Source organism: Cottoperca gobio, chromosome 6 (assembly GCF_900634415.1).
Source record: "Cottoperca gobio chromosome 6, fCotGob3.1, whole genome shotgun sequence".
Lineage (NCBI taxonomy): Eukaryota > Metazoa > Chordata > Actinopteri > Perciformes > Bovichtidae > Cottoperca > Cottoperca gobio.
In genome coordinates this window covers 26,580,518-26,605,946 of record NC_041360.1, presented here as the reverse complement: position 1 = coordinate 26,605,946, position 25,429 = coordinate 26,580,518, and the positions used below count along the sequence as shown (strand labels likewise).

At 40.7% G+C, this 25,429-nt stretch overlaps 1 protein-coding gene across 1 annotated transcript in view; it reads right to left on the bottom strand.

Moving 5' to 3' along the window:
- Window positions 1-25,429, bottom strand: part of glg1a (golgi glycoprotein 1a) — a 46,623-nt gene that overhangs the window by 15,563 nt on the left and 5,631 nt on the right. Inside the window, exons 2-15 of the mRNA XM_029432967.1 lie at window positions 17,509-17,538; window positions 17,281-17,367; window positions 13,365-13,580; window positions 12,303-12,506; window positions 11,729-11,800; window positions 10,535-10,721; window positions 8,912-9,126; window positions 8,187-8,308; window positions 5,328-5,429; window positions 5,053-5,206; window positions 2,874-3,098; window positions 2,247-2,309; window positions 1,768-1,881; window positions 1,029-1,117 (exon numbers count right to left, since the gene is read on the bottom strand). Of these exons, the coding sequence (XP_029288827.1) occupies window positions 1,029-1,117; window positions 1,768-1,881; window positions 2,247-2,309; window positions 2,874-3,098; window positions 5,053-5,206; window positions 5,328-5,429; window positions 8,187-8,308; window positions 8,912-9,126; window positions 10,535-10,721; window positions 11,729-11,800; window positions 12,303-12,506; window positions 13,365-13,580; window positions 17,281-17,367; window positions 17,509-17,538 (1,880 nt within the window). The remainder of the gene's footprint in view (window positions 1-1,028; window positions 1,118-1,767; window positions 1,882-2,246; window positions 2,310-2,873; window positions 3,099-5,052; window positions 5,207-5,327; window positions 5,430-8,186; window positions 8,309-8,911; window positions 9,127-10,534; window positions 10,722-11,728; window positions 11,801-12,302; window positions 12,507-13,364; window positions 13,581-17,280; window positions 17,368-17,508; window positions 17,539-25,429) is intronic.

Below are 25,429 nucleotides of genomic sequence, written 5' to 3'. Positions count from 1 at the left end.
TATATCAAAGTTTCAGTAGGATAATGTTATCCCCTGAAAGGATATAACAGAATATTTGCAAAAATCTAAAGGGTGTACTCACTTTTGAGATATACTGTATGACTCTGTTCACCTGTAGTGTGTACAACATGTATGACTCTGTTCACCTGTAGTGTGTACAACATGTATGACTCTGTTCACCTGTAGTGTGTACAACATGTATGACCCTGTTCACCTGTAGTGTGTACAACATGTATGACCCTGTTCACCTGTAGTGTGTACAACATGTATGACTCTGTTCACCTGTAGTGTGTACAACATGTATGACTCTGTTCACCTGTAGTGTGTACAACATGTATGAATGTTACAATACATATCTTTAAAGGAGCTTTTCTCTAAAGGAGCTTTTTCTCACACTCTTCAGCAGAAGTCTCCACTTCAGTAGCACTTACATACACCAAACTTTCCACTTCCATTCCTCTCTATATTCTGAAGCTTTGTGCAGAGGGCTTTGTTCACATGTCACTCACAGCTCATGTTATACACGCTACACTCACTACATGCAGGAGATGCATATTTAAACACAACATTTCAAACTTGTATTAGTTCAAATCTAATGCATCAACCTGCTCCAAAAGTCTTGATGTGTTTTAACATTCAAGAAGTCAGATTATTATATATTCCAACCCGACCTCCATCTCATTTCTAACCTTTGCTCAGTATTCGCTGGATGTCTGGGTGGAAAAAGTGTGCTGGCAGTTAACATTATAATTCTTCCTCTGAGCTGAAAACCTCAGGAGGAGTTTCAGGAAAGTGACCAGACATAACTTACAACAACACCTGGAAAAGGTTGAGCATGGAAGTTCATTTTCCACCTTTGAGCTCAGAATATTTAGTGACATAATATTCTTCCCGAAGGTCCACTTACTGTCTTTTAGAATAAAGACTGTGGGTGAAGCTGAAAGCTCGGGTTGTTTGTTACACAGCTGAGAGTCTTTGGTATTTCTCTTACTGCAGATATGAAGGTCAGATTGTTGTGTGAGTCTTACTTTTTCTTGATGTTGGGACACAGTTTGAGGACGTCCTCCTTGCAGGCCGTCTTGAACTTGTAGGAGAAACGGAAATCTTTGATCTGAATCTGCAGACAGGCAGACGCAGCAGTTAGTCACCAGTTCAGCAGAAAACATTCAGATTCATTCAGGGCTCGAAATCACAGGTAGTGATCTGTGCAAGTAATCAGCTGTACACGCAGCGGTGGCCGAAACTGCATACAGAAAATATTTAGTACAGCTGCTAATGTTCACACATTGACCCGGAAGCTCACGCAATTTCTCTCTCACGCAATTTCTCTCTCACTCACGTAATTTCTCTCTCTCACGCAATTTCTCTCTCACTCACGTAATTTCTCTCTCTCACGCAATTTCTCTCTCTCACGCAATTTCTCTTTCTCTCACGCAAGTTTTTGAGAGAGCTCAAATCACATCACAATCTCATTATAGCACACTGACGATTTCCTCATATTTGAACATAAAAATATTTTCGGTCGGATCTGCCCGCCGTGTGGCAGAAGTCCAAAGAGATGTACAAATACACCAAATCGAGCACAAAAACAAAATGCTTTGATTCAGTTATAAGAAATGCATCAAATGCATGTACACAGGGAAAAGGTTCAATGTAATTTAAGAATGTGCCCATGTGCATCATAACTCATGTCGCAAGCCAGTCGAGATAAAAAAGTTTCCTATTGTGTTCAAACATCATGAGAACACATTCTCATCGTCTGCTCACCAGCTGGAAGTGAGTCACTCCCACCACACACTTCTCATTCATCTCCTTCTGGTGTTTGTTCTGAACCAAACACTCCATCAGATCCCCGGTGTTGATCTGATTATCAGCTACCTCCTGACAGACAGACAGACAGGAGGAGAGAGAGACAGAGAGTATTAGAAGAGGACATTTGCATGTGTATATTGTAAATGTACATGTATCATTATTATTATTATTATTATTATTATTATTATTATTATTATTATTATTATTATCATCATCATTATTATTATTATAATAATATAATTATTGTAAAGCACATGCATTATTATTATTATTATTATTATTATAATAATATAATTATTGTAAAGCACATGCATTATTATTATTATTCATCAGATGATGGGAAACGCTGCCTCTGAAATATCTTTGCTTTGGAAGCCAGACATGAACAGAGATCTTCTGTTGATGCAGGCGAGTGGAAGCTTGTGCAGACTCACGTGGCAGAAGGTCTGGATGACAGGCTCACATGCTTGCATCAGCAGCGCCTCGATCTGAATATCCTGACAACAGAACACGAAAAGATTAATTAAGAGGAGAGAAGTCTGATCACAGTCAGTCAGGGGTCAAAACCAATCTGAAGAGTCAAGATGAGACATTTCTCTCACAAAGCAGGTTCTTCACTTGACAAATGAAAGCCATTTAGATGAAAGGATTCTGAATACGGAGCAGTTTCTTGCTCTCGTTTGGTACAAAGTGGGAGTTTAAATCATTTATTCTTTCATTTGGAAGAGTTGGACGTCTTCGTTCTTCACTGAAATTGTCCAATTAAGATCAATAGTGTGTGGCTCGGGAACAACCGGAGAGTCTGTGTGTTAACGGGTTCGGGGCGAGGACACATGAGACTAATGTTCCTAAAATATATAAAAAACAGTAATCCCACGAGCCCAAAGACTGAATATAGTTGGATAAGAAAAACTCACTTTTCAGTCAAAAGGTTCGACCGATTTTGAAGATTTCTTCATATTTGTTTTTAGGAAACTGTCACTGTGAGGCCTGTGTGAGGAACACCAACTGGAGGAAACACCGGGAGTCTCTTGCTCATTGTCTGCTGAGAGTGTCGTTACCTCAGACTCCAGCTCCGTCAGGTTCCCCACCACGTCCCTGCAGTCGGACACCAGATCCTCCAGGTGATCCTGCAGACACTCCAGCTCCTGTCCGGCCTCCGTCTTCTCGCTGCACCACTTCCCCAGGTCGGTCATGCATCGCCTCTGGAGCTCAGGGTCCAGCTTCACGTCCAGCGCCCTCTGGTGGAGAATCCGCTGCACCTCCACCTTACAGTCCCGGGAGAGCTGCAGGGACGACGAGGGGTTAGAGACGACAAGAGAAACAACCGAAGACGACTTAACCTGATACTCCACTCTCCATTATTAGCACTTATGAAAAGTGGCTGTTTAAACTGTAGAACTTTATTTAGATTGGCGCAAAGTGAGACAGACGGACGCAACAGACAAAGAAAAAGTTCAAACTAAGAACGATTTGTTATTCTTGCTCCAGATTTTGTCCAAATACATTATTTCCAGTCGAGTTTCAGTCTCCTCACTCGTATAAAAGAACCAGTCGCCCCAGAAACTGAATATGTTGCTCGAGAAACTGGTGGAGACAACATGCTGCAGCTGGTGAGCGCCTGGCTAACATGCTAAGAAGTTGCTAACAGGTTGGGAACAGGCTAACAGGTTGGGAACAGGCCAACAGGTTGGGAACAGGCCAACAGGTTGGGAACAGGCCAACAGGTTGGGAACAGGCCAACAGGTTGGGAACAGGCCAACAGGTTGGGAACAGGCCAACAGGTTGGGAACAAGTTAGAAATTCTATAGAATAAGAATTTCTTATTGTCGTCTCTTATTTCTTCTGATTGCATTTAGTTATTAAGGGATGATTGAGACGCATTTCACTGTTTTAAAAGCGGGTGCGACCAGGCCTTAACATGGAAGCTGGGAATTAAACTTTTAGAGAAGACGTGCGTGTTTGGAAGACACTGAACATAAAGACTTGAGCTAAAGGAAAATGATGTTTCATAAGTGCTTTGAGAAGCTTCTACAGTCGTTTTGATATTTTTCCTGTTTTCCATTTCAACAGACTCGACGGAGGAAACATTTTCACAGTGCGTTTGATCTATTTGAGTGGAGTATCATTTTAAGGACAGCGAACACATCTGATTTTAATCAAGAACTTAATTTGCTCCCGTTTATTATAATCAGTAGAACCATGTTTTCCATAATTGGAGATTTGCGTCGATTCTTCACATCACAGAAGCACTTTTCACACAATTACTCTTTTAAAAATCAGCTCCCACATGCACCGACATTAGACAAGAATTACAGAGTACAATCACTTCCCGACCCCCAGTCATCACGTCCAGTTTCCTGATCATCAGTTCAGCAGCACAACGTACTCACAGTCAAACCCTGGTTTCCTGCTTCAGACTCCCCACTGAGGAGCTACGAGAATATTCTCTGGTTAGTGAGAAAGTTCACAGACTTCCTGGATATTTACTTTTGATTTCCTTCTGCACACTGACAATATAAATACAGATGTTTTTCAGGAGACTCTCAGTCTGGACATGTAGCTGAAGCTCTAATGTGACTTCCAGTGTGTGCAAAAGCATGAAAATCCTTAAAACTTAGAACACTTTAAGCAAAGAGGTTAAAGGGTCAGTTCCAACACATTTCTCACACGGTAGCCGGCTTTTAGTTTGTGGTGCTTGATGTATATTTTAACAAAAATAAATTCATTTTGAAGAATTCAACAGCAAAAAAACTGAAGATAATCCAGAGACCAAAACAGAGTCAGTATGTTTTACATTTGGAAAAAAAGTTCAGAGTGAAAACTGTTGATAAAACAAGGTTTAAAGATAATTTCAAGTGAAGTCAGCTTTTTAAAATTCAATCACTTTGAAGGTACCTAAACCAAAGAAATCACATCTAAAGTTTTTATACCCACAGCAATCAATGTAAAGTGTCACTTTGTTATTTACCAGATGTTCATGTTGTTGCGGGATAGTTTCATTTTAAATATTAAAAGATTTTTGGTTTACATGTTAAAAATCCAGCAGATTATTCAAATCAAAGCATATTCCTAATTTTGGAAACTTTACAGTTAAGATTAAGCATTTCATAAACTTCCAGGATTTTGTACAAACGCTGTGAAATGTATTTGGGGTGAACTCACAGCAGCAGTGCGTCAAACACTTAGAGGAAGAAAGCTCTTAGTGAGCGTGGTGTGAAGAAAGCTGCAGAGACTCACCCTCCGGCCCTGGTCCACAGAGCGGTAGGCGTGGCGGTAGAGGCAGGAGAAGACGGCGCCGGGCGGCATCATTTCGCTGGTCTCGTTCCAGCCGTGAGTGTGGCAGAGCCGGGCAGCGTCGCCCTGACATTTCTTATACAAGATGGGATCCAACCTAAGCGACAACACACAGTCATGATTAAACAGGCACATTGTGCATCAGTGCATAAAAACTGGACCACTTATAAAGCTGCAGTTCTTTGTTCATCATGTGAAGGAGGATTAGCCGGACTTACTTCCAGTCTCTGGCGATAAAGTACTGCAGCTCCAGCAGTCTGTGTTCACAGTCCTCCACCATCTTCTCCGTGTACAGATGCTCCATCAGACATGACAGAATCCTGCAGGAAATACAGATATTAAATATTACAGCTTTCATCTTTAGACTATTGCATTTACCACATAAATGACACCGAATAACTTCTGCTGATCGTACTCTGAGAAACTATAATCAAATCAGGACTTTTACAGAACTTCTAATTTATTTTTAAATGATGTTTTCCATCCAATTCGGCCTTCTTGGAGACCTTGAATGGAGCCCTGCAGCGGGCTCCAGTAGGGGACTCCGTAGTCTTGCTGGTAGACTGCAATGCACACATGGGAAACGATGGACACACCTGGAGAGGCGTGATTGGGAGGAACGGCCTCCCTGATCTAAACCCGAACGGTCGTTTGTTGTTGGACTTCTGTGCTAGTCATGGAATGGCCATAACAAACACCATGTTCGAACATAAGGATGCTCATAAGTGCACGTGGTACCAGAGCACCCTAGGCCAAAGGTCAAAGATCGATTTTGTAATCGTATCATCTGATCTGAGGCCGCATGTTTTGGACACTCGGGTGAAGAGAGGGGCGGAACTGTCAACTGATCACCATCTGGTGGTGAGTTGGATCAAGGGGTGGGGGAAGACTCTGGACAGACCTGGTAAGCCCAAACGGGTAGTGCGGGTGAACTGGAAACGTCTGGAGGAAGCCCATGTCCTGGAGATCTTCAACTCACACCTCCGGCGGAGCTTTTCAGACATCCCTGTGGAGGTTGGGGGCATTGAACCTGATTGGGCGATGTTCAAAACCTCTATTGCTGAAGCTGCGGTGATGAGCTGTGGTCTCAAGGTCTTAGGTGCCTCAAGGGGCGGTAACCCTTGGAGTCCTTCCAGGTTATGTTATCCGGGAGGACTCCGGAAACAGTTGCAGGGTACCGAAGGACTAGAAGGACGGCAGCCGTGGCAGAGGCAAAGCAGCGGATGTGGGAGAAGTTCGGAGAAGCTATGGAGAAGGACTTTCGGGCGGCACCAAGGTGCTTCTGGAAAACCTCAGGAGGGGGAAGCGGGGAACCATGCAAGCTGTGTACAGCGAGGGTGGGACCCTGCTGACTTTGACTGAGAAGGTTATTGGGCGGTGGAAGGAGCACTTTGAGGAACTCCTGAATCCGACTAACACGCCCTTTATGGTAGAGGCAGAGCTGGAAGCTGATGTGGGATCATCATCAATTTCCTTGATGGAAGTCACTGAGGTAGTCAAACAACTCCACAGTGGCAAAGCCGCAGGGGTTGATGCGATCCGTCCAGAAATGCTGAAGGCTTTGGGTGTTGAGGGGCTGTCTTGGTTGACACGCCTCGTCAACATTGCGTGGAAGTCTGGGACAGTGCCTAGGGGGTGGCAGACCGAGGTGGTGATTCCACTATTTAAAAAGGGGGACCAGAGAGTGTGTGCCAACTACAGGGGTATCACACTTCTCAGCCTCCCTGGTAAAGTCTACTCCAAGGTACTGGAAAGGAGGGTTGGCCGGTAGTCGAACCTCTGATTGAGGAGGAACAATGCAGATTCCGTCCTGGTCGTGGAACAACGGACCAACTCTTCACTCACAAGGATCCTGGAGGGGAACTGGGAGTACGCCCATCCGGTCTAGATGGTGTTTTGTGGATCTGGAGAAGGCATATGACCGGGTCCCCCGGGTGATACTGTGGGAGATGCTGCGGGAGTATGGGGTCACAGTCACTGGATCGGTTCGCAGCCGAATGTGAAGCGGTTGGGATGAGGATCAGCACCTCAAAATCTGAGGCCATGGCTCTCAGCAGGAAACCGGTGGATTGCCTACTCCGGGTAGGGAATGAGCCCTTACCCCAAAGTGAAGGAGTTCAAGTACCTCGGGGTCTTGTTCGCGAGTGAGGGGACGATGGAGCGAGAGATTGGCCGGAGAATCGGTGCAGCGGGGGCGGTGCAGCGGGGGCGGTACTGCAGTCGCTTTACCGCACCGTTGTAACGAAAAGAGAGCTGAGCCAGAAGGCAAAGCTCTCAATCTACCGGTTGATCTTCGTTCCTACCCTCACCTATGGTCATGAAGGCTGGGTCATGATCGAAAGAACGAGATCGTGGGTATAAGCGCCCGAAATGTATTTTCTCAGACGGGTGGCGTCTCCTTTAGAGATAGGGCGAGAAGCTCAGCCATCCGTGAGAGACTCGGAGTAGAGCCGCTGCTCCTTTGCGTTGAAAGGAGCCAGTTGAGGTGGTTCGGGCATCAAGTAAGGATGCCACCTGGGAGCCTCCCTAAGGAGGTGTTCCAGGCACGTCCAGCTGGGAGAAGACCCCGGGGAAGACCCAGGACTCGGTGGAGAGATTATATCTCCTCACTGGCCTGGGAACGCCTCGGGATCCCCCAGTCGGAGCTGGCGGATGTGGCCCGGAGAAGGGAAGTTTGGGGTTCCTTACCGACACCGGATAAGCGGTAGAACGATGGATGATGGATGGATGGATGGATGGATGTTTTCTGGTCTTTGCATCAGTGAATAAAATTAGTTTGCAAAGAAAAAAATAAATATAACAAAAAAGGTACAACAAATATAAATTATAAATTCAATTACCACCTTTAACTTTGAAGACACAAATCACTTCACTTTATGATAACCCATCTTTGTAGAAGTTTTTGTAATTGTACTTAATGTTTGCTGTAAATTAAAGCTTTGAAGGCATCAATGCATTAAATAAAAATACACCAGAAACGTAAAATAAACCAGGAATAAAAACAAACAGAGCGTGTAACACATAGTTAATGAGGAGAGAGCAGGAAGTGTTTGAGTGTCAGAGACACGAGGACTCACATGGGGTCTCCGCTGCGGATGTGTTTGCAGGCCGTCTGGATGACGGACTCGCAGGCCTCGTTGAGCGCTCGGTCGATGCGGTAGTCGGCTCCGGGGTCGGCTTCCTGGATCAGAGTCTGGAGCTAAAGATGGACGACACAACAACAACATAAAATAAAATAAACAAGCTGGAGGCTGAACTCCGGGCGGGGAAACAAACAGCGTTAATTTATTGAAAACTAGGACTTTTTCAATGAGACGGTACGGACGCCACTAAACACAAACTTAATGAAAAGTCGAGATTAAAATGTAGTTTACTAAAAATATATAACAACCAAAATCTCTTTATTTTTGTTGATCAAATATATTATAGACTGTTTTTTTCCAATTTTAAAAAAATATATTGTTGTTAAACTTCCATTTCTATTCCTGGACAAAATGTATAAATTCAAGCACTTTCAATGACCCTAATTTTGTGTATTTTCAAAAACTTTCAAGGCCTTGATTTCTTCCCTTCCAAGGATTTCAAGGACCCGTGGGAACAGTTTTCGTCGACTAAAACTACTCAAATATTTTATGTTTTCTGTGTCTAAGATAAAACTGAAACTTGACTAAATAAACATGAAGTTGAATAAATGTGATAAAAACTAACCATAATTAACACTTCTATCAAGAACTAAATAATACGACTTTATTTATTCTAGAAAACCTTTTCAGTGGCGACCCGAGTATATATGCCGACTTACCGCACTCTGACAGTTGGGGTCGATGGTGCCCATGTCTCCCCTGCCGACCCTCATCAGGCAGTGCAGCGTCCGTCCTTTGCGGTGCAGACCGGAGCAGTGGCCCTCGATCTCGCTGCGACAGTGCAGTATGATCTCCGGACTCAGAGAGAAGTCCTCCATCAGCATCCGCCTGTAGTCCATCATCTCACCCTGACACTCGCCACTGACCACACGACCTGAAACACGCACACACACACACACGATGTATGAAACGCTCAACACACACAAGCATCGCCCAATAAGAACCCGTTAAATCTCGGAGCGGATCCGTATCACTGGGCGGACACACGGTCACTTTCATTAACATGTCGAGAAACGGCATTGTGCTGCATTCACGTAGTGTCGGAATAATTGGAAACATTTGTTCCTGAACAATTCCCATGAAGCTGTTGGGGATGTCACGAAAAATTATACTGCGGTACAAAGTTGATGCCAAGAATGTGCGTTACGCGACTGTACTCGTTCTTCGTGCCCGGTAGATCCGGCAGGCCTCGAGACCCAGGGACAGGAAAATGTGTTTGGGACACAGTAAACTCACCATGACACGTTCAGGGGACGCACATCTTTTGTTGTTAATTGTAAACATCAAATCCGTGTTGAAATCTGCAGGAGCGACTGAGCGACTTGTATTAAGCAAAGGTAATCTGTAACGTTCACGATGTGTTCAATGTCGTCCTTGTAAAATGTAGTTTTTGTCGAGAAACTTGAATAAATAAAGTTATTTAAAGATGTTTTCAAAGGAATATAAAAAATATATTTGAGATAGAATTGTTAAGATAGACTTAATAATCAATGTCTTATTAATTAAGTTTACTAATGATGTACCATATGTTCACGTCTGAAGACATAACATGAGGCCCAAGCCCTCAGGAAGTTAATGGGGCCTCTCAAAGGAACGAGAAGATGATCTCCACATTGTTTAGATTGCTGTGGCTCCATATAGAGTCTAGATAAGTCAATGTTGATGATTGAAAGGTTGGGTTTCAGAAAGTGTGTGTTCAGAACAGCTCCTATATAAGGGCTAGATTCTCTTCATGAGTTGGAGCTCTACTCGGCTGCTTGGAAGCAGGTAGTGTTCTCATGGTTATTGTTTGTTGTGCAACAAAATAATAATTGTTAAACTATATCTGTGTCTGTGCTTTATTGATTCCTCTGTTTCATACCACAATGTTGTGAGCGATAAATATCCATGACAGAATAATGACCGGTTTAACTTCCTGACAAAAACCAATATGCAAACGGTAATAAAAGAGAGCATGTTGAAGTACCTGAGATTTAAGGTTTAGCTTTGGGAGTGGCTTCAAGAATGGTGGAATCTGTCAGGTATTTGTATTCACTACTAAATCTCTGGTATCGTGACATCTCTACTCCGGGTGCCATTCTAGTTTCTTCTGTTTCACACTTTCTCTTCTGCTCTTAGAGGCTAATTCTTTTTATTATAGAGATCCAGACTGACAGACAGGTAAGGGGTTCAGTGTGTAGCTGACACGTCAATAGATTGTTAGTGGGACCAGTTACTGACAGATCATTCTGCTCGTAGTGGTTCTGACTGTCAGTGATTGACAGGCTCACTGTGCCGCTTACCTCTGTGCACAGCAGACTCCAGACAGAGCAGCAGGTAGGACAGGCGAGCTTCTCGGGCGCGGGGCATGTTGCTGTCCGCACTGCAGCGGTACTTCCTCAGGTCCGACTTGCAGGCTTTGGCCAGCGAGTAGCTCACCTTGTAGTCCTGAGCGATCAGCTTCTGCCTGGTGGTCAACGCCTCGCGGCACTGAGGACACACGGCCGCCGTCACAGCAGAGCGTCAAACTATGTACTTTATTTTATTTGTACTCTAAAGTGGCAGAAATGTTACGGTTGCAAAGGGTCGGAGCGTTTATAGAAACTCTCTAAAGGAAAGTTACGCTGAGGAATTTCAGAAAACGTTTATTTTTCTCACAATTTCAATATAAAATTCTTACTTTTTAATAGTGAACTCATTTCAGGGGAGAAATACAAATTCAAAAGCAATACTCTGTCTTATGGCCCGTTTAGGTTAAAAGTGTTGGTACATTTAGGGCAAACTTCAATTCGGGAGTTTTTTTGAGGACTTTCTTTTCTTCATTTCAATAAATTTTTCAAAATAAAAATCGCACCTTTTAAAATAATAATAGTAATTCCTTTTTGGAAGTTTAATAAATAGTAATAAATAAGTGAATGTATTTATGTCTGACATGGAGGAAGTCCACGGAGAAGATATGGAGGCATGAGGAAAATATTTTCTTCTTTGGAAGTCTTTTATTTTGAAGGGGTGTCGTGATATACCGATAATATAACGATATTTAAAGAAAGGGAAATATTGATATCCAGGAAATAATAGACACATGATTATATTGTGTAACTAATCCAGAGCCTTTTAAATATGTTTTGCTGTTCAATGAAAGTTCAATATAATGTTAATAAATGAGTCAATTAAATTAAAGTTAAATTTAATTACATTTGATTTTAGTCATTTCCTATTGGAAGGGTTGACAATTGTGTCGGCTTATGATGGTAAAAGGTTTGTTTTTATTTGCATATGACTTGATAAATAATAACAATACCTATAATAATAATAATAATAATAAATAACGCTGTTATTTGTATTTTATTTACATTAATTCCCATGAAAGTTTTTAATTATTCTAATGAATACTCCCGACCACTTAATGATGGAACAAGATCTCCTCACAACCTTCAGCTTCACTCACAACTCGTTTACAATGAATAAGTCTACAGCTCGTTAAAACTAGCGCTCACCCGCTCTGACATCGCCTCCTCAAACTTGTGGTTGAAGAGACATTTGTAAACTCGTCCTTCTCCGGCCAGTGTCTGCAAAATAAATACAAATAAACTGTCCATGAGCGGCAGGAATATTCTTTCTTACTGTAAATGTAAAGTGCGTTTCTCTTTTCATTATTCTATCGGCCATAACTTTAATCAGACGGTGAAATGTTTCTTTAAATGTTTACAACATTTAAAGAAACATTTGGCCACAAAGTGAACATAAACGTTCTAATCTCAAAAAGGCCATAAATGCATCTCGTCACCGAGTAACTTGAGGATTTAATGTGATTTTAACACGTGTTCAGATGTGTCCCAGAATATCTGCAGGTCTTCAGACAGGAAACTGAACTGAGGGCCGATTTAAACCAGAAGAAAGTAACAAAGCAGAGAAAACGTCTCATTTTAAACACGATTAACAAAACAAATATAAAACGTTCTGACATTAGTGTGGGTCAGAAAGCATGCATTAAGAAAGACAAACTATAAAAGATGCATTTGATGACGTAATAGAAGACATCTCGTGTGCATGACGTCGTCAACAACTCACAGTGTCACAGAAGCGCTCTCGGTCCTCGCGGCAGGCGAAGTAGAGGTACCGGTCCAGGTGGAAGTCGTCTGAGGAGAGCTCGGCGACTCTCATGATGGACTTCTTACAGTCGTCCTTGATGGGGTGCGCCCCCGGCCGTTCCTCGGCCTCCCGCACCAAACCTTTCTCCAGACAGGCGATGACCTCGCCTTGAGAGTGGACGTCCTGCACGCAGAGGTCACACGTTACAGCGGCTACAATGAGGCCCGAGGGAGTCCTGCTCCAACATCAGCTCAGTTGTTTGAAACCCGTTTACTTCAGACTCGTGCTCCACATGATGAGAGCGGCGAGGAGAGGTTATTAACTCTCTGCTCCCGGTTACACTTTGTTTAGAGTTCCAGTCCTGGTCGGAGACGCACAGATCATTGTGCACTTTTATCATCTTATATCGTTATCATAATGTACGTATTATACAGTATAACTTGTGCAGCTTCCTGTCAGAGCTCTACATGCACCACTGCAACACACCAGCCGCACAATGTGCGTATTAAATGCAAGTATTAGGTTGAAAGATCTTTTTCTGCAACACGTCATGAAGAAAAGACACTACTATCTGTTTTCTCCATTTTTAAACACACATCCAAATGTTTGCGTTTGTAAAGTAATGACAGTATTTCACAGCGTCACTGATGCCACACACACACACACACACACCAGGTTTCCCTTCCCTGCAGAACTGGTGTTGTCAGAGTGTGTGAATGAAACCCACTCTGCGCCGTCTGACGAATAAATAACTTGCTCCGAGTTCTAATTTTGCCAGCGTGATATCCCATAATAACCGCGTGTCTAATGGGCTTATGAGGTTTAGGTTGGCTCAGCAGCAGGAGAACACGTTCAGAGGAGATCGATTCACTCGCTGACAAACAGAGTCACACGATGAACACACTGTTGAGCTGCGGACCACACAGGTTCTGTGCAGACGTGGTCTGAACACAGAACCTTTTAATATTCTAACTCGTTAGTCTCGAGTCTCCGGTGCTGAAGAAAAACTTTGACGACAGACTTTTAGTTTTTGCGTCTCACCTTGTCTCCGGTGCTGATGCTGCCGCAGCGCAGCATGTTGATGTCCTCGCGACATTTACCCATGAAGCCGCAGATCAGCCGGTAGTCGCTGAAGACGATGGTGGTCATCTTGGTGATGTACTGGTTGCACTGGTAGTCGCTGATGTTGCCACGGTGATCCACCAGGCAGGACACCAGGAAGCCTTTCCCCAGCTCCTCTGACGCACATTCTTTAATCTGAGACAAGAGCGGACGGCGTCATTAACAAGAGTGTGTGTGTGTATATATATAAAAAAAAATATATATTTATATATATATATATATATATATATATATATATATATATATATATAATATATAATATATAAAAAATATATATAAAATATATATAGATATATATATATAAAATATATATATAATAAAAAATATATATATATCCAATATATATATATACTATAAAATATATTATAAAATAGAAACTAATATAGAGAGAAGAGAGAGAAGAGAGAGAAGAGACGAGAGAAGACTGAGAGATATAGAGAACCAGGAGATAGATAGACAGAGAGACGAGAAATAGATAGACAGAGATCAGAGAGAGAGACAGAGAGAGAGACAGAGAGAGAGAGACAGAGAGAGAGAGAGAGACAGAGAGAGAGACAGAGAGAGAGAGACAGAGAGAGAGAGAGGAGAAAGAGAGAGATACAGAGAGAGAGACAGGAGAGAGAGACAGAGAGAGAGAGACAGATGAGAGAGACAGGGGAGAGAGAGAGAGAGAGAGAGACAGGGGAGAGAGAGAGAGAGAGAGAGAGAGAGAGACAGAGACAGAGAGACAGAGACAGAGACAAAGACAGAGAGAGAGACAGAGAGAGAAGACAGAGACAGAGAGAGAGAGAGACAGAGAGAGAGGACACAGAGAGAGAGAGAGAGAGAGAGACAGAGAGAGAGAGAGAGACAGAGAAGAGAGAGAGACACAGAAGAGAGAGACACAGAGAGAGAGAGACACAGAGAGAGAGAGACACAGAGAGACAGACAGAGAGAGAGACAGACAGAGGAGAGACAGAGAGAGAGAGACAGAGAGAGAGAGAGAGAGAGATACAGAGACAGAGACAGAGAGAGAGAGAGACATGAGAGATACACAGGAGAGAGATAGATAGAGAGATAGAAGAGATACACAGGAGAGAGAGGATAGAGAGAGAGGATAGATATAGAGAGAGATAGAGATATAGAGATAGTAGATATACACATAGATATAGAGATAGATAGATATATATATAGATATATATATATAATTATAGAGACACATTATATATATATATATAGATATATATATATATAATAGATATATATATATATATACACACATATACATATACATATATATATATATTCAACGTCTATAACTGTACAATAAGTCAGACATGAGAGAAAATGTAAATATTATTTTAACTCAGCCCTTTCTGTGTATGTTTCAAAATAAAAGCCCTATAGCGGTTTTCTTGGATTGAATCCCTTCATTTGTTAACTAGGCTTTATTCTGAAAGGTTTGCACAATAGTGTTGAGGGGCGATTATATGTATTTCTTCTCACAAGCCCTGTTGTTTTTAATTTCATTAAGTTACAGCAAGTGCTCCTGACTCATGGGAAATATTATTTATAAATATAATTATATTTCGTGTGAATGAAACCCACTCTGCGCCGTCTGACGAATAAATAACTTGCTCCGAGTTCTAATTTTGCCAGCGTGATATCCCATAATAACCGCGTGTCTAATGGGCTTATGAGGTTTAGGTTGGCTCAGCAGCAGGAGAACACGTTCAGAGGAGATCGATTCACTCGCTGACAAACAAGAGTCACACGATGAACACACTGTTGAGCTGCGGACCACACAGGTTCTGTGCGACGTGGTCTGAACACAGAACCTTTTAATATTCTAACTCGTTAGTCTCGAGTCTCCGGTGCTGAAGAAAAACTTTGACGACAGACTTTTAGTTTTTGCGTCTCACCTTGTCTCCGGTGCTGATGCTGCCGCAGCGCCAGCATGTGTCCTCGCGACATTTACCCATGAAGCCGCAGATCAGCCGGTAGTCGCTGAAGACGATGGTGGTCATCTTGGTGATGTACTGGTTGCACTGGTAGTCGCTGATGTTGCCACGGTGATCCACCAGGCAGGACACCAGGAAGCCTTTCCCCAGCTCCTCTGACGCACATTCTTTAATCTGAGACAAGAGCGGACGGCGTCATTAACAAGAGTGTGTGTGTGTGTGTGTGTGTATATATATAAAAAAAAAAAAAAATATATATATATATAAAATATATATATATATAAAGATATATAGAGAGATATATAAAATAGGAAAATCTATAAAAATATATAGAGATATAGATATAGAGAGATAGATAGAATATATATATATATAATAGATATATATTATATATATCCAAAGATATATCTATCTCTCTCTCTCCCTATATCCCACCTTCTCTCTAGCTCCCCTCTCTCTATCCCCTAGATCTCTCTCTGTGTCTCTGTCTCTCTCTCTCTCTCTCATCTCTCTCTCTGTGTCTCTCTGTCTCTCTCTCTCTCTCTCCTTCTCTCTCTCCTCTCTCTCTCTCCCTCCCTCTCTCTATAGATATAGAGAAGATCTAGAGATAGATAGAGACACCTATACCGAGTACAAGAGATCTGATAGAGAGAGACTGAGATCAGAGGATTATACTATATATACAGATATATATAGACATATAGATATACAGAGAGACTAGAGATATAGATCTATATAGATATCTAGACATCTATAGATACATAGAAGAGATAGACATATAGAGATATATATTCATAGATATATACATATAGATATAGACTATATATATAGACATATATAGTATGAGTAGAGAGAAGAGGAGAGAGAGAATATAGATAGATATATCTATAGAGATCTATATATCTCTCATCTCTATCTATCATATCAGATACATATACATATAGAGATATATATCTCAGAGAAAGATATATCGATGATACATATCTATATATAATCTATCATTATATCACACATAATATATATACACATATATATACACATGTATATATATATACACATATATATACACATGTATATATATATACACATATATATATATATATATATATATACACATATATATAAGAGATACACAATAAATACACATATAGATATACCGATATATAGAAAATATAAAGAACACAGATATATATATCGATATAAGATACAAATAATATAATATATAAAAATATATATAATATAAACACATAATATAACATATATAGACACATAATATATATATATACACTACATAGAGTATAGATACATATATACATAGATATATATACACATAATATATATATATATATATATATATATATATATATATATATATATATATATATATATATATATATATACACACATATACATATACATATATATATATTCAACGTCTATAACTGTACAATAAGTCAGACATGAGAGAAAATGTAAATATTATTTTAACTCAGCCCTTTCTGTGTATGTTTCAAAATAAAAGCCCTATAGCGGTTTTCTTGGATTGAATCCCTTCATTTGTTAACTAGGCTTTTATTCTGAAAGGTTTGCACAATAGTGTTGAGGGGCGATTATATGTATTTCTTCTCACAAGCCCTGTTGTTTTTAATTTCATTAAGTTACAGCAAGTGCTCCTGACTCATGGGAACATATATTATTTATAATATATAATTATATTATTTCTTCTCTAATTTGTCAACGAAAACAAAGATTTTAGTCAATTATAAAATGTTTAAACTAGATGTCAGTCTCATCTTTTTGCGTGATATCGTCTCGTCATGGAAAGTAACAAGGAACACGATCACTCGAGGTTCTGTTAACGTGTTCACGCTGCTGTAGCGCTGTCAGCGACTCACCTCAGAGATGGTGCTCTTGCAGACCTCGACGGCGACAGACTCAAACTTCGGGTCGGTGGTCAGGTTCAGCTTGTAGTTCCACAGCAGCTGGAGGAGAGAATTTATTTTAATCTTATGTAGATACCAAACGCAAGCATTTTTGCTCTATGCTCAACATACACTACAATGAATTATAGGGCATAATGGTGCATGCTGGGAAATGGTGTTTTAGTACGTGAAGAGACTTACATGGTTGCATTCGGCTGCAATCTCAGTTTCCTGAAAGAGAAGGAGAGAAAGGAGACATCGCGGGTTTGTGAGGTTCAAGATGCATATTAGAGACGCACCAATCGATCGGCCGGTCTCAAATGTCCCGATCTTTTTGCAGGTGAAATTAACAAACATCAGCGGCAGACTAACTTTACAGGCACACAAACATACATTCACTTAAACACTTGAAACAACATCTGGGAAAGTAAAGCATGTTAAATAAAGTGGGATACACTGCATTTAATTACATTGAGAAGTGTTTGAGTGAGAACATTTCCTATAACTTAGTTAATAGTCAATGTTTTATAAAGAATATGCAATTAAATTGAAATCTTTCGTGAAAAAAGTTTCAAAATGTTTTGTGTTTGCTCAGCTGTCAATTATTGTTCTTAGAAAGAAAGACATTTATAAATCGGCAGGTCAGATAAAAAAAGAAATCTCTAGTGCACTTTAATGCACATGCCACACTGCCATTTGTCAAGGCTGAAAACCAGTGTATCCCTTCATCGGCAACATCCCATAATCCATTGCAGGTTGTAGTGCAACGGTGCGTTCAGGCGGGGATATTATAGTTAAACCTCTGTAGACCGCCTCAGTTAAGAAAGAGAAGCAGTTTGTCCAACACACACCTGCGTAGTGCGAGGCGGCTCCGGACACAGATACATTTTTTTACTGAGTTTATGTCCTGCTGAGTTGACCTGAAGTAACCTGTTTGACTTCCTGTCACCACAAGCAGCAGCCAAACTCCTGCAGCACAAACAGCCGCCCGTCCTCTTTCAGCAGAGAAAACCAAATCACTGCTGTATTCCCAATGGAGGACTGTGTGTGTGTGTGTGTGTGTGTGTGTGTGTGTGTGTGTGTGTGTGTGTGTGTGTGTGTGTGTGAAATTACAGCTCTGCAAACGTCCGAAGAGTTTCTGACTGTTACCACATGGCAGCCGTACCACGCGCCAGAAATAGGCCGTCTGTGTGTGTTTGAATATTCATGTGTGTGTTCTATTTACGGAGTACTTTACACACAAGTGTCACAATGCTCTTCACACAGACAGTAAATGCAGTGTGGTGGGAGGGGGGGGGGGGGGGGGGGGGGGGGAGGCTGACAGATGTTATGTTATAAACAGCACTGAGCTGACCCAGTGGTCAACTGAGGTGAAAATAATAAACACATGGTCCAATGGAAATGTGGCGCGCACACACACACACACACACACACACACACACACACACACAACTGGGAAAAAGCACAACCTCTCCTCATTTCAGACGCTGAAAACAGCATAACTTTAATGATTAATGTATTATCAAAATAGTTAGCGATTATTTTTCAACTATTAGTTGCAGCTTTACCTTCATGTAGTTTTTATTTTACATAGTATTGCTACTAATTTGATTATTTCTGGGGCGGCTCTGGACATGCAACAGCTTCTTTATGTTTTTTAATTGAATGGTTTCTGCTTTTTGTTAGAAACTTCTCATCATCATTACTGACCTCACCAAACTAAAAGACAATATTATTATTTATGGCTTCCTGCCTCACATTTTAACTGTACGACTCACATTTAAGAGCCTTAAGCGGCATCTAAACATGATCATAGTTCAGTAATAAAAGCCCAACAAAATGCTTCCTGGACTGAGCCGACCTGGTGATCGTACTGTCAGAGTCTGCTCTGTTTCTGGACCGGTTCAGCTGGATTTTGTTAGCATTCAGCAGCAGCGCTGAGCGCAGCGGAGGAGTGAGCAGAAACAGGATACACTCTCCTCTCAGAATCACCTAAACGTGATAAAACGAAGACTTGGTTTGCAAAACTTTGTATCCTGCAATGCTTTTATCCAGAAGCAGCCAAAGAAAAATCCTAATCATCACCATTATTTAGCAATAACGCAAAATTCCTGCATGGGGCCGCTCAGTCTGACGGCGGATCAAACATCACGGGGCTTTTGTTTTATTTTCTGTGTTTCTGGACCGGCCACCGGTCCGCAGGGAGAACCCCACCTCTGCAGACGCTGAGTCCACCTCTGGCCTGAACAGCCAAACATCACATCACCACTGCTGCAGAGCACAGTGTGACTCATGTGGGCGTCTATCCCGCTCAGTCAGGACATCTGCATGCTCCAGAGAACCAACACTTCTCATCCGTTCATTCCTACGTTGATTTAAAAAGATGAAACCAGCCTCTTTCTAACCAAAGAGCTTGTTGACACTAAGAAAACACTGTTATATTAACTGTTCAGGTGAATCAGATCCAAATTGTATTGATCTAACTCTGAGTTGAATGTGTGTCAGACTCAATGACCAGCTGTTAAGAGATGTAAAACACAGCTGACACACCTTCACATACTTAAGGAATCACCAACGATCAAAGTCCGCTCACAGACTGAAAGTCTCAGTTAATAGCTGCAGCTAAATAAAACTTAATCAGCTCTCCTCATTTTGTCTTGGGAAAATCAGCATGAGGTTGAGCTATAATTGGAAGTGGGTGAGAGGAAGAGATTAGAGAGAAACTGCCACATGAAGTGATAGAAAGGGAAGCCAGACATTTATAACACCTACTGTTAGTTCACAGCTTCATGGTTTCATTCTTTGAGCGCAGCTCTCTGAACACACGTTTTTATTATTGAAAACTTTCGTATCTTATACCTATTTATACTGTATATCTGACCTACAGTGTATTTATACTGTATATCTGACCTACAGTGTATTTATACTGTATATCTGACCTAGTGTATTTATACTGTACATCTGACCTACAGTGTATTTATACTGTACATCTGACCTAGTGTATTTATACTGTATATCTGACCTCCAGTGTATTTATACTGTATATCTGACCTCCAGTGTATTTATACTGTATATCTGACCTAGTGTATTTATACTGTATATCTGACCTAGTGTATTTATACTGTATATCTGACCTCCAGTGTATTTATACTGTATATCTGACCTAGTGTATTTATACTGTATATCTGACCTCCAGTGTATTTATACTGTATATCTGACCTAGTGTATTTATACTGTACATCTGACCTACAGTGTATTTATACTGTACATCTGACCTAGTGTATTTATACTGTACATCTGACCTAGTGTATTTATACTGTATATCTGACCTACAGTGTATTTATACTGTATATCTGACCTAGTGTATTTATACTGTACATCTGACCTACAGTGTATTTATACTGTATATCTGACCTAGTGTATTTATACTGTATATCTGACCTAGTGTATTTATACTGTACATCTGACCTACAGTGTATTTATACTGTACATCTGACCTAGTGTATTTATACTGTATATCTGACCTAGTGTATTTATACTGTATATCTGACCTCCAGTGTATTTATACTGTATATCTGACCTCCAGTGTATTTATACTGTATATCTGACCTAGTGTATTTATACTGTATATCTGACTTAGTGTATTTATACTGTACATCTGACCTCGAGTGTATTTATACTGTATATCTGACCTAGTGTATTTATACTGTATATCTGACCTCCAGTGTATTTATACTGTATATCTGACCTAGTGTATTTATACTGTATATCTGACCTACAGTGTATTTATACTGTATATCTGACCTAGTGTATTTATACTGTACATCTGACCTCCAGTGTATTTATACTGTATATCTGACCTCCAGTGTATTTATACTGTATATCTGACCTAGTGTATTTATACTGTACATCTGACCTCCAGTGTATTTATACTGTACATCTGACCTAGTGTATTTATACTGTACATCTGACCTAGTGTATTTATACTGTACATCTGACCTAGTGTATTTATACTGTACATCTGACCTAGTGTATTTATACTGTATATCTGACCTCCAGTGTATTTATACTGTACATCTGACCTAGTGTATTTATACTGTACATCTGACCTAGTGTATTTATACTGTACATCTGACCTAGTGTATTTATACTGTACATCTGACCTAGTGTATTTATACTGTATATCTGACCTAGTGTATTTATACTGTACATCTGACCTAGTGTATTTATACTGTACATCTGACCTAGTGTATTTATACTGTACATCTGACCTAGTGTATTTATACTGTACATCTGACCTAGTGTATTTATACTGTACATCTGACCTAGTGTATTTATACTGTATATCTGACCTCCAGTGTATTTATACTGTACATCTGACCTAGTGTATTTATACTGTACATCTGACCTAGTGTATTTATACTGTACATCTGACCTAGTGTATTTATACTGTACATCTGACCTAGTGTATTTATACTGTACATCTGACCTAGTGTATTTATACTGTATATCTGACCTCCAGTGTATTTATACTGTATATCTGACCTAGTGTATTTATACTGTACATCTGACCTAGTGTATTTATACTGTACATCTGACCTAGTGTATTTATACTGTACATCTGACCTAGTGTATTTATACTGTATATCTGACCTAGTGTATTATACTTATATCTGACCTAGTGTATTATATCTGACCTAGTGTATTTATACTGTACATCTGACCTAGTGTATTTATACTGTATATCTGACCTAGTGTATTTATACTGTACATCTGACCTAGTGTATTTATACTGTATATCTGACCTAGTGTATTTATACTGTATATCTGACCTAGTGTATTTATACTGTATATCAGATCTCATGTTTATTCTGTATAAAATTAGTTATTGCCATTACTTGTACTTAAACCTGCACTATACATCTTGCTAACTGCTGCACATGTTACAGTCCAATACGTATGAATTTTAGTATTAATCTTCTGTTAACAAGTCATAATGTCCATATCGACTCCTATCCAATCTAAACCTACGACCAGCATTCACTACAGCGACACTGAGGAGATGAAGCAACACAGGAAGCAGGTTCAGTGCGATCGTCCGGCTACATGAACAATAAATAAATGTGACTGGAGTCACAGACGCCGAATGATCCGATGTTTGTTAAATTACTGGTGACGCCACTGGATTACAATTAAAGCACTTTCAGATAAATGTCAACAACCTGCCTGAATGTACCGTCAGACTCTGGATGCTGGAAGGACACAAAAAGACGTTGCTTAGTAACCAGGTTTTTTTGGGGGGGTTTTCAAAATAAATGTCAAAGCTGCAGTGTTTGTTTAGGATAATGAAAGATAACCCTATAAAAGCAAAGAGCAGACTTGTGGGGATTCAAAGCAGCCAGAGAAGCTGAAATGTTTCTCTTGATGCTCCATCATCAGGATCAGTAAGTAATCCTGTACTTCAAGTACCACAATACTGCAAGAAGTACATTTAGAATTGTATCAGTGTTTCCCCTACCATTGTCTTGGCAGGGATTCAAGGTGGGTTTTTCTTCTTCTCGAATAATAAAAAATAAAATAAAAGACTATTCACAACTCACTTTTCACATTGACAGGTCTCTGTTATTAAATAAACTAAACGCTTATGCTATTGATCTAATTTATGTGCACGTTTCAGTTTGTACTGTCTACTTTGCGCATTCACATTCTCTCCTTCGCTCCGTTTTGTGAAGGGCGGGGCTTCGTAGCTGACACACACACACACTCCTACAGAGTGGAAGAAAGGAGAGGGGAGAACTAAATAGAAACGCAATCTCCCCGCGCCACGCACGCAATCTCTCTCCCTAAAAATGGGAAACATCAAGATGTTAATGTATTTAGATCAGCTTGTTCTACACTGACAAGTATGTGGACACCTCTGAACACATACTGTAGAAGCCGTTTTGCGTTATTGTTGGCATTTATTTGGTTTAAGCCATGCAATATTATTTTGGACACTTGGTGGCGGTGATTAAATGCACTGGGCTGTCAGTATATAAGGGTGCACAGGTCAGTCCCTGGACTAAAGGAAGGTTGTTGCATTGAAGTTCACACTGACTTAGTTGTCGTCCTGCATCATCAGGACCCACGTGGGGAAATCAGGTTCTTGTGACTGGCAGAAGTTTATGCACTTTAATGCGACTGATGTGGATATTTATGTTATATGGTGTCAAAAACAAATAACTGATTTTAAGCATTATTAATTATTAGACAGCAGATCGACCACGTTATACAGACCAACAGTAATGATGTAATGAGTCGGGGCTCATTACTGTGCTGTTATAATGAACTGACAGAAGTACAGAGTCGCTCCCCCGCCTCGCGACCGGCTGTTGGTCGGCTTGGACAGGCTGGGGGTGAAGGTCGCTCGCAGCTCCGGCCGGGAGCTTTACACCTTTTCCCAGACCTCGCCGTAACCCGGGGCGGCGCTCTCTTCCAGATTTCACGATCAGCAGATGGTTTATTAGTAGCTTAGCTTTGAAATCATGCTAAAATCCCGTATCTGCCATCATAAAATCCTGCGGTTGCTTCTTTTGCTTTCACACCACAAACAAACCGCACCCATGCCTGACCCAGCAGAACGAGACCCAACTGTTCAAGCGGTCTCAGTTCGGTTGTTTGTCAACTGAACTCTGGTGTGAACCAGCCTTCAAACTAACCGTGCAAGCAGATCAGAGTTCACTTTAAACAAACCAAACAGGTCAGGTGTGAAAGCATCGTTAGCCTGTAGTGTTTTCGGCACAGTTCCTGTGCACAAAGCCTCATAAAGAAATGTTTTCTACAGTTTGGTGTGGAAGGACTTTACTGTTCTGACCTCAACCAACACATTGTTTGCAGCTCTGCCAGGGCAACAGGAAGTTAAAACATGACCTCGTGGTATCAGACACACAATGAGGAACAAAGCTTCAACAAAGACTTACACTGCCTGGTTTAGTGTTTCCACTCTGCGTGTTGCTCAACAGCAAAGCAGATGAATACAAACCAACAACTGGTTGTTTTTTTTAAGTGTCCTGTAGCATTAATGCGCTAATTTCAATAATCAAACTGGGTTCAACTGGGAGGCTGAGACAGAAACGGAATACTTCACGCAGCCGACAGGCCAGAGCGAAAACCTTCAATCTGCAGAGCCTCCGCCCTCAGTCTCTGCACCACGTACACAAAACCACAACCACCATCAGGACTGAGAGAGGCCAGAGACACACGGAAATGCTATGAGTCTAAAAGCAGCTTTTAAATCTCACCCTTCACCAGAGAGCAGTAGCCTGAGTGCCATCTGCGCAGCTCGGGGCCGTCACACAGAAGGTGGACGAGCTCCACGGTGGCTGTTCGGCAGAGAGGCGAGACGTCGCACACAAGAACCTTCACTGGGTTCATCGAGGCTTTGAGCTATGACGTCCTTTTGCACCAAAGTTAAAAACTATTAACAAAATGTATAAAATCAAGATGGGGCTGGTATCCTATTAGTATTATGGACATTTAAAAAAATCACTTTAAGATGTTTAACTGATGTTTTCTTTTGGCATTCATCACAAAACTCCAGCTTCACGGAAAAGCACATTGATTCAGATTATAACACTTTTATTTTTCCTTTATTAGAATTATTTTAATTTTTTATAAATCATGATTTGTGATACATTATCTTTTAGTATTTTTTAAAAATAATTACTTGCTCACCTTTTGCGAATATCTTTGCATTGTATGTTCTATTTGTGTTTAAAATATATATTATAATGCATGTGGCAGTTTCCTTTTAGATGGTTTTCTTCAGTATATATTTTCAGCTTGCAGACATGAGTTTCAGAATTCATGTTGGGCAAAATCTTACCCATTAATTCCTGTGTAACATATTTTAAAAACGATAATGCATCACAACTCAAGTAAAAAGAAAGAAAAAGATAAGAGGAAAAATAAAAGTATGTTACATACTAAAGTTGTTTTTCCAGGAAGCTGGAAAAGTGTTAAATATGTTGACAACTTTAAGTTGTCTGTCATTTGAGTTTCTACGTTTAGAATAAAGTATGATAAATAATTAGTTGCACGAGGGACAACTCCGCTCATTTATGAACTAAACTTCAGTATGCCA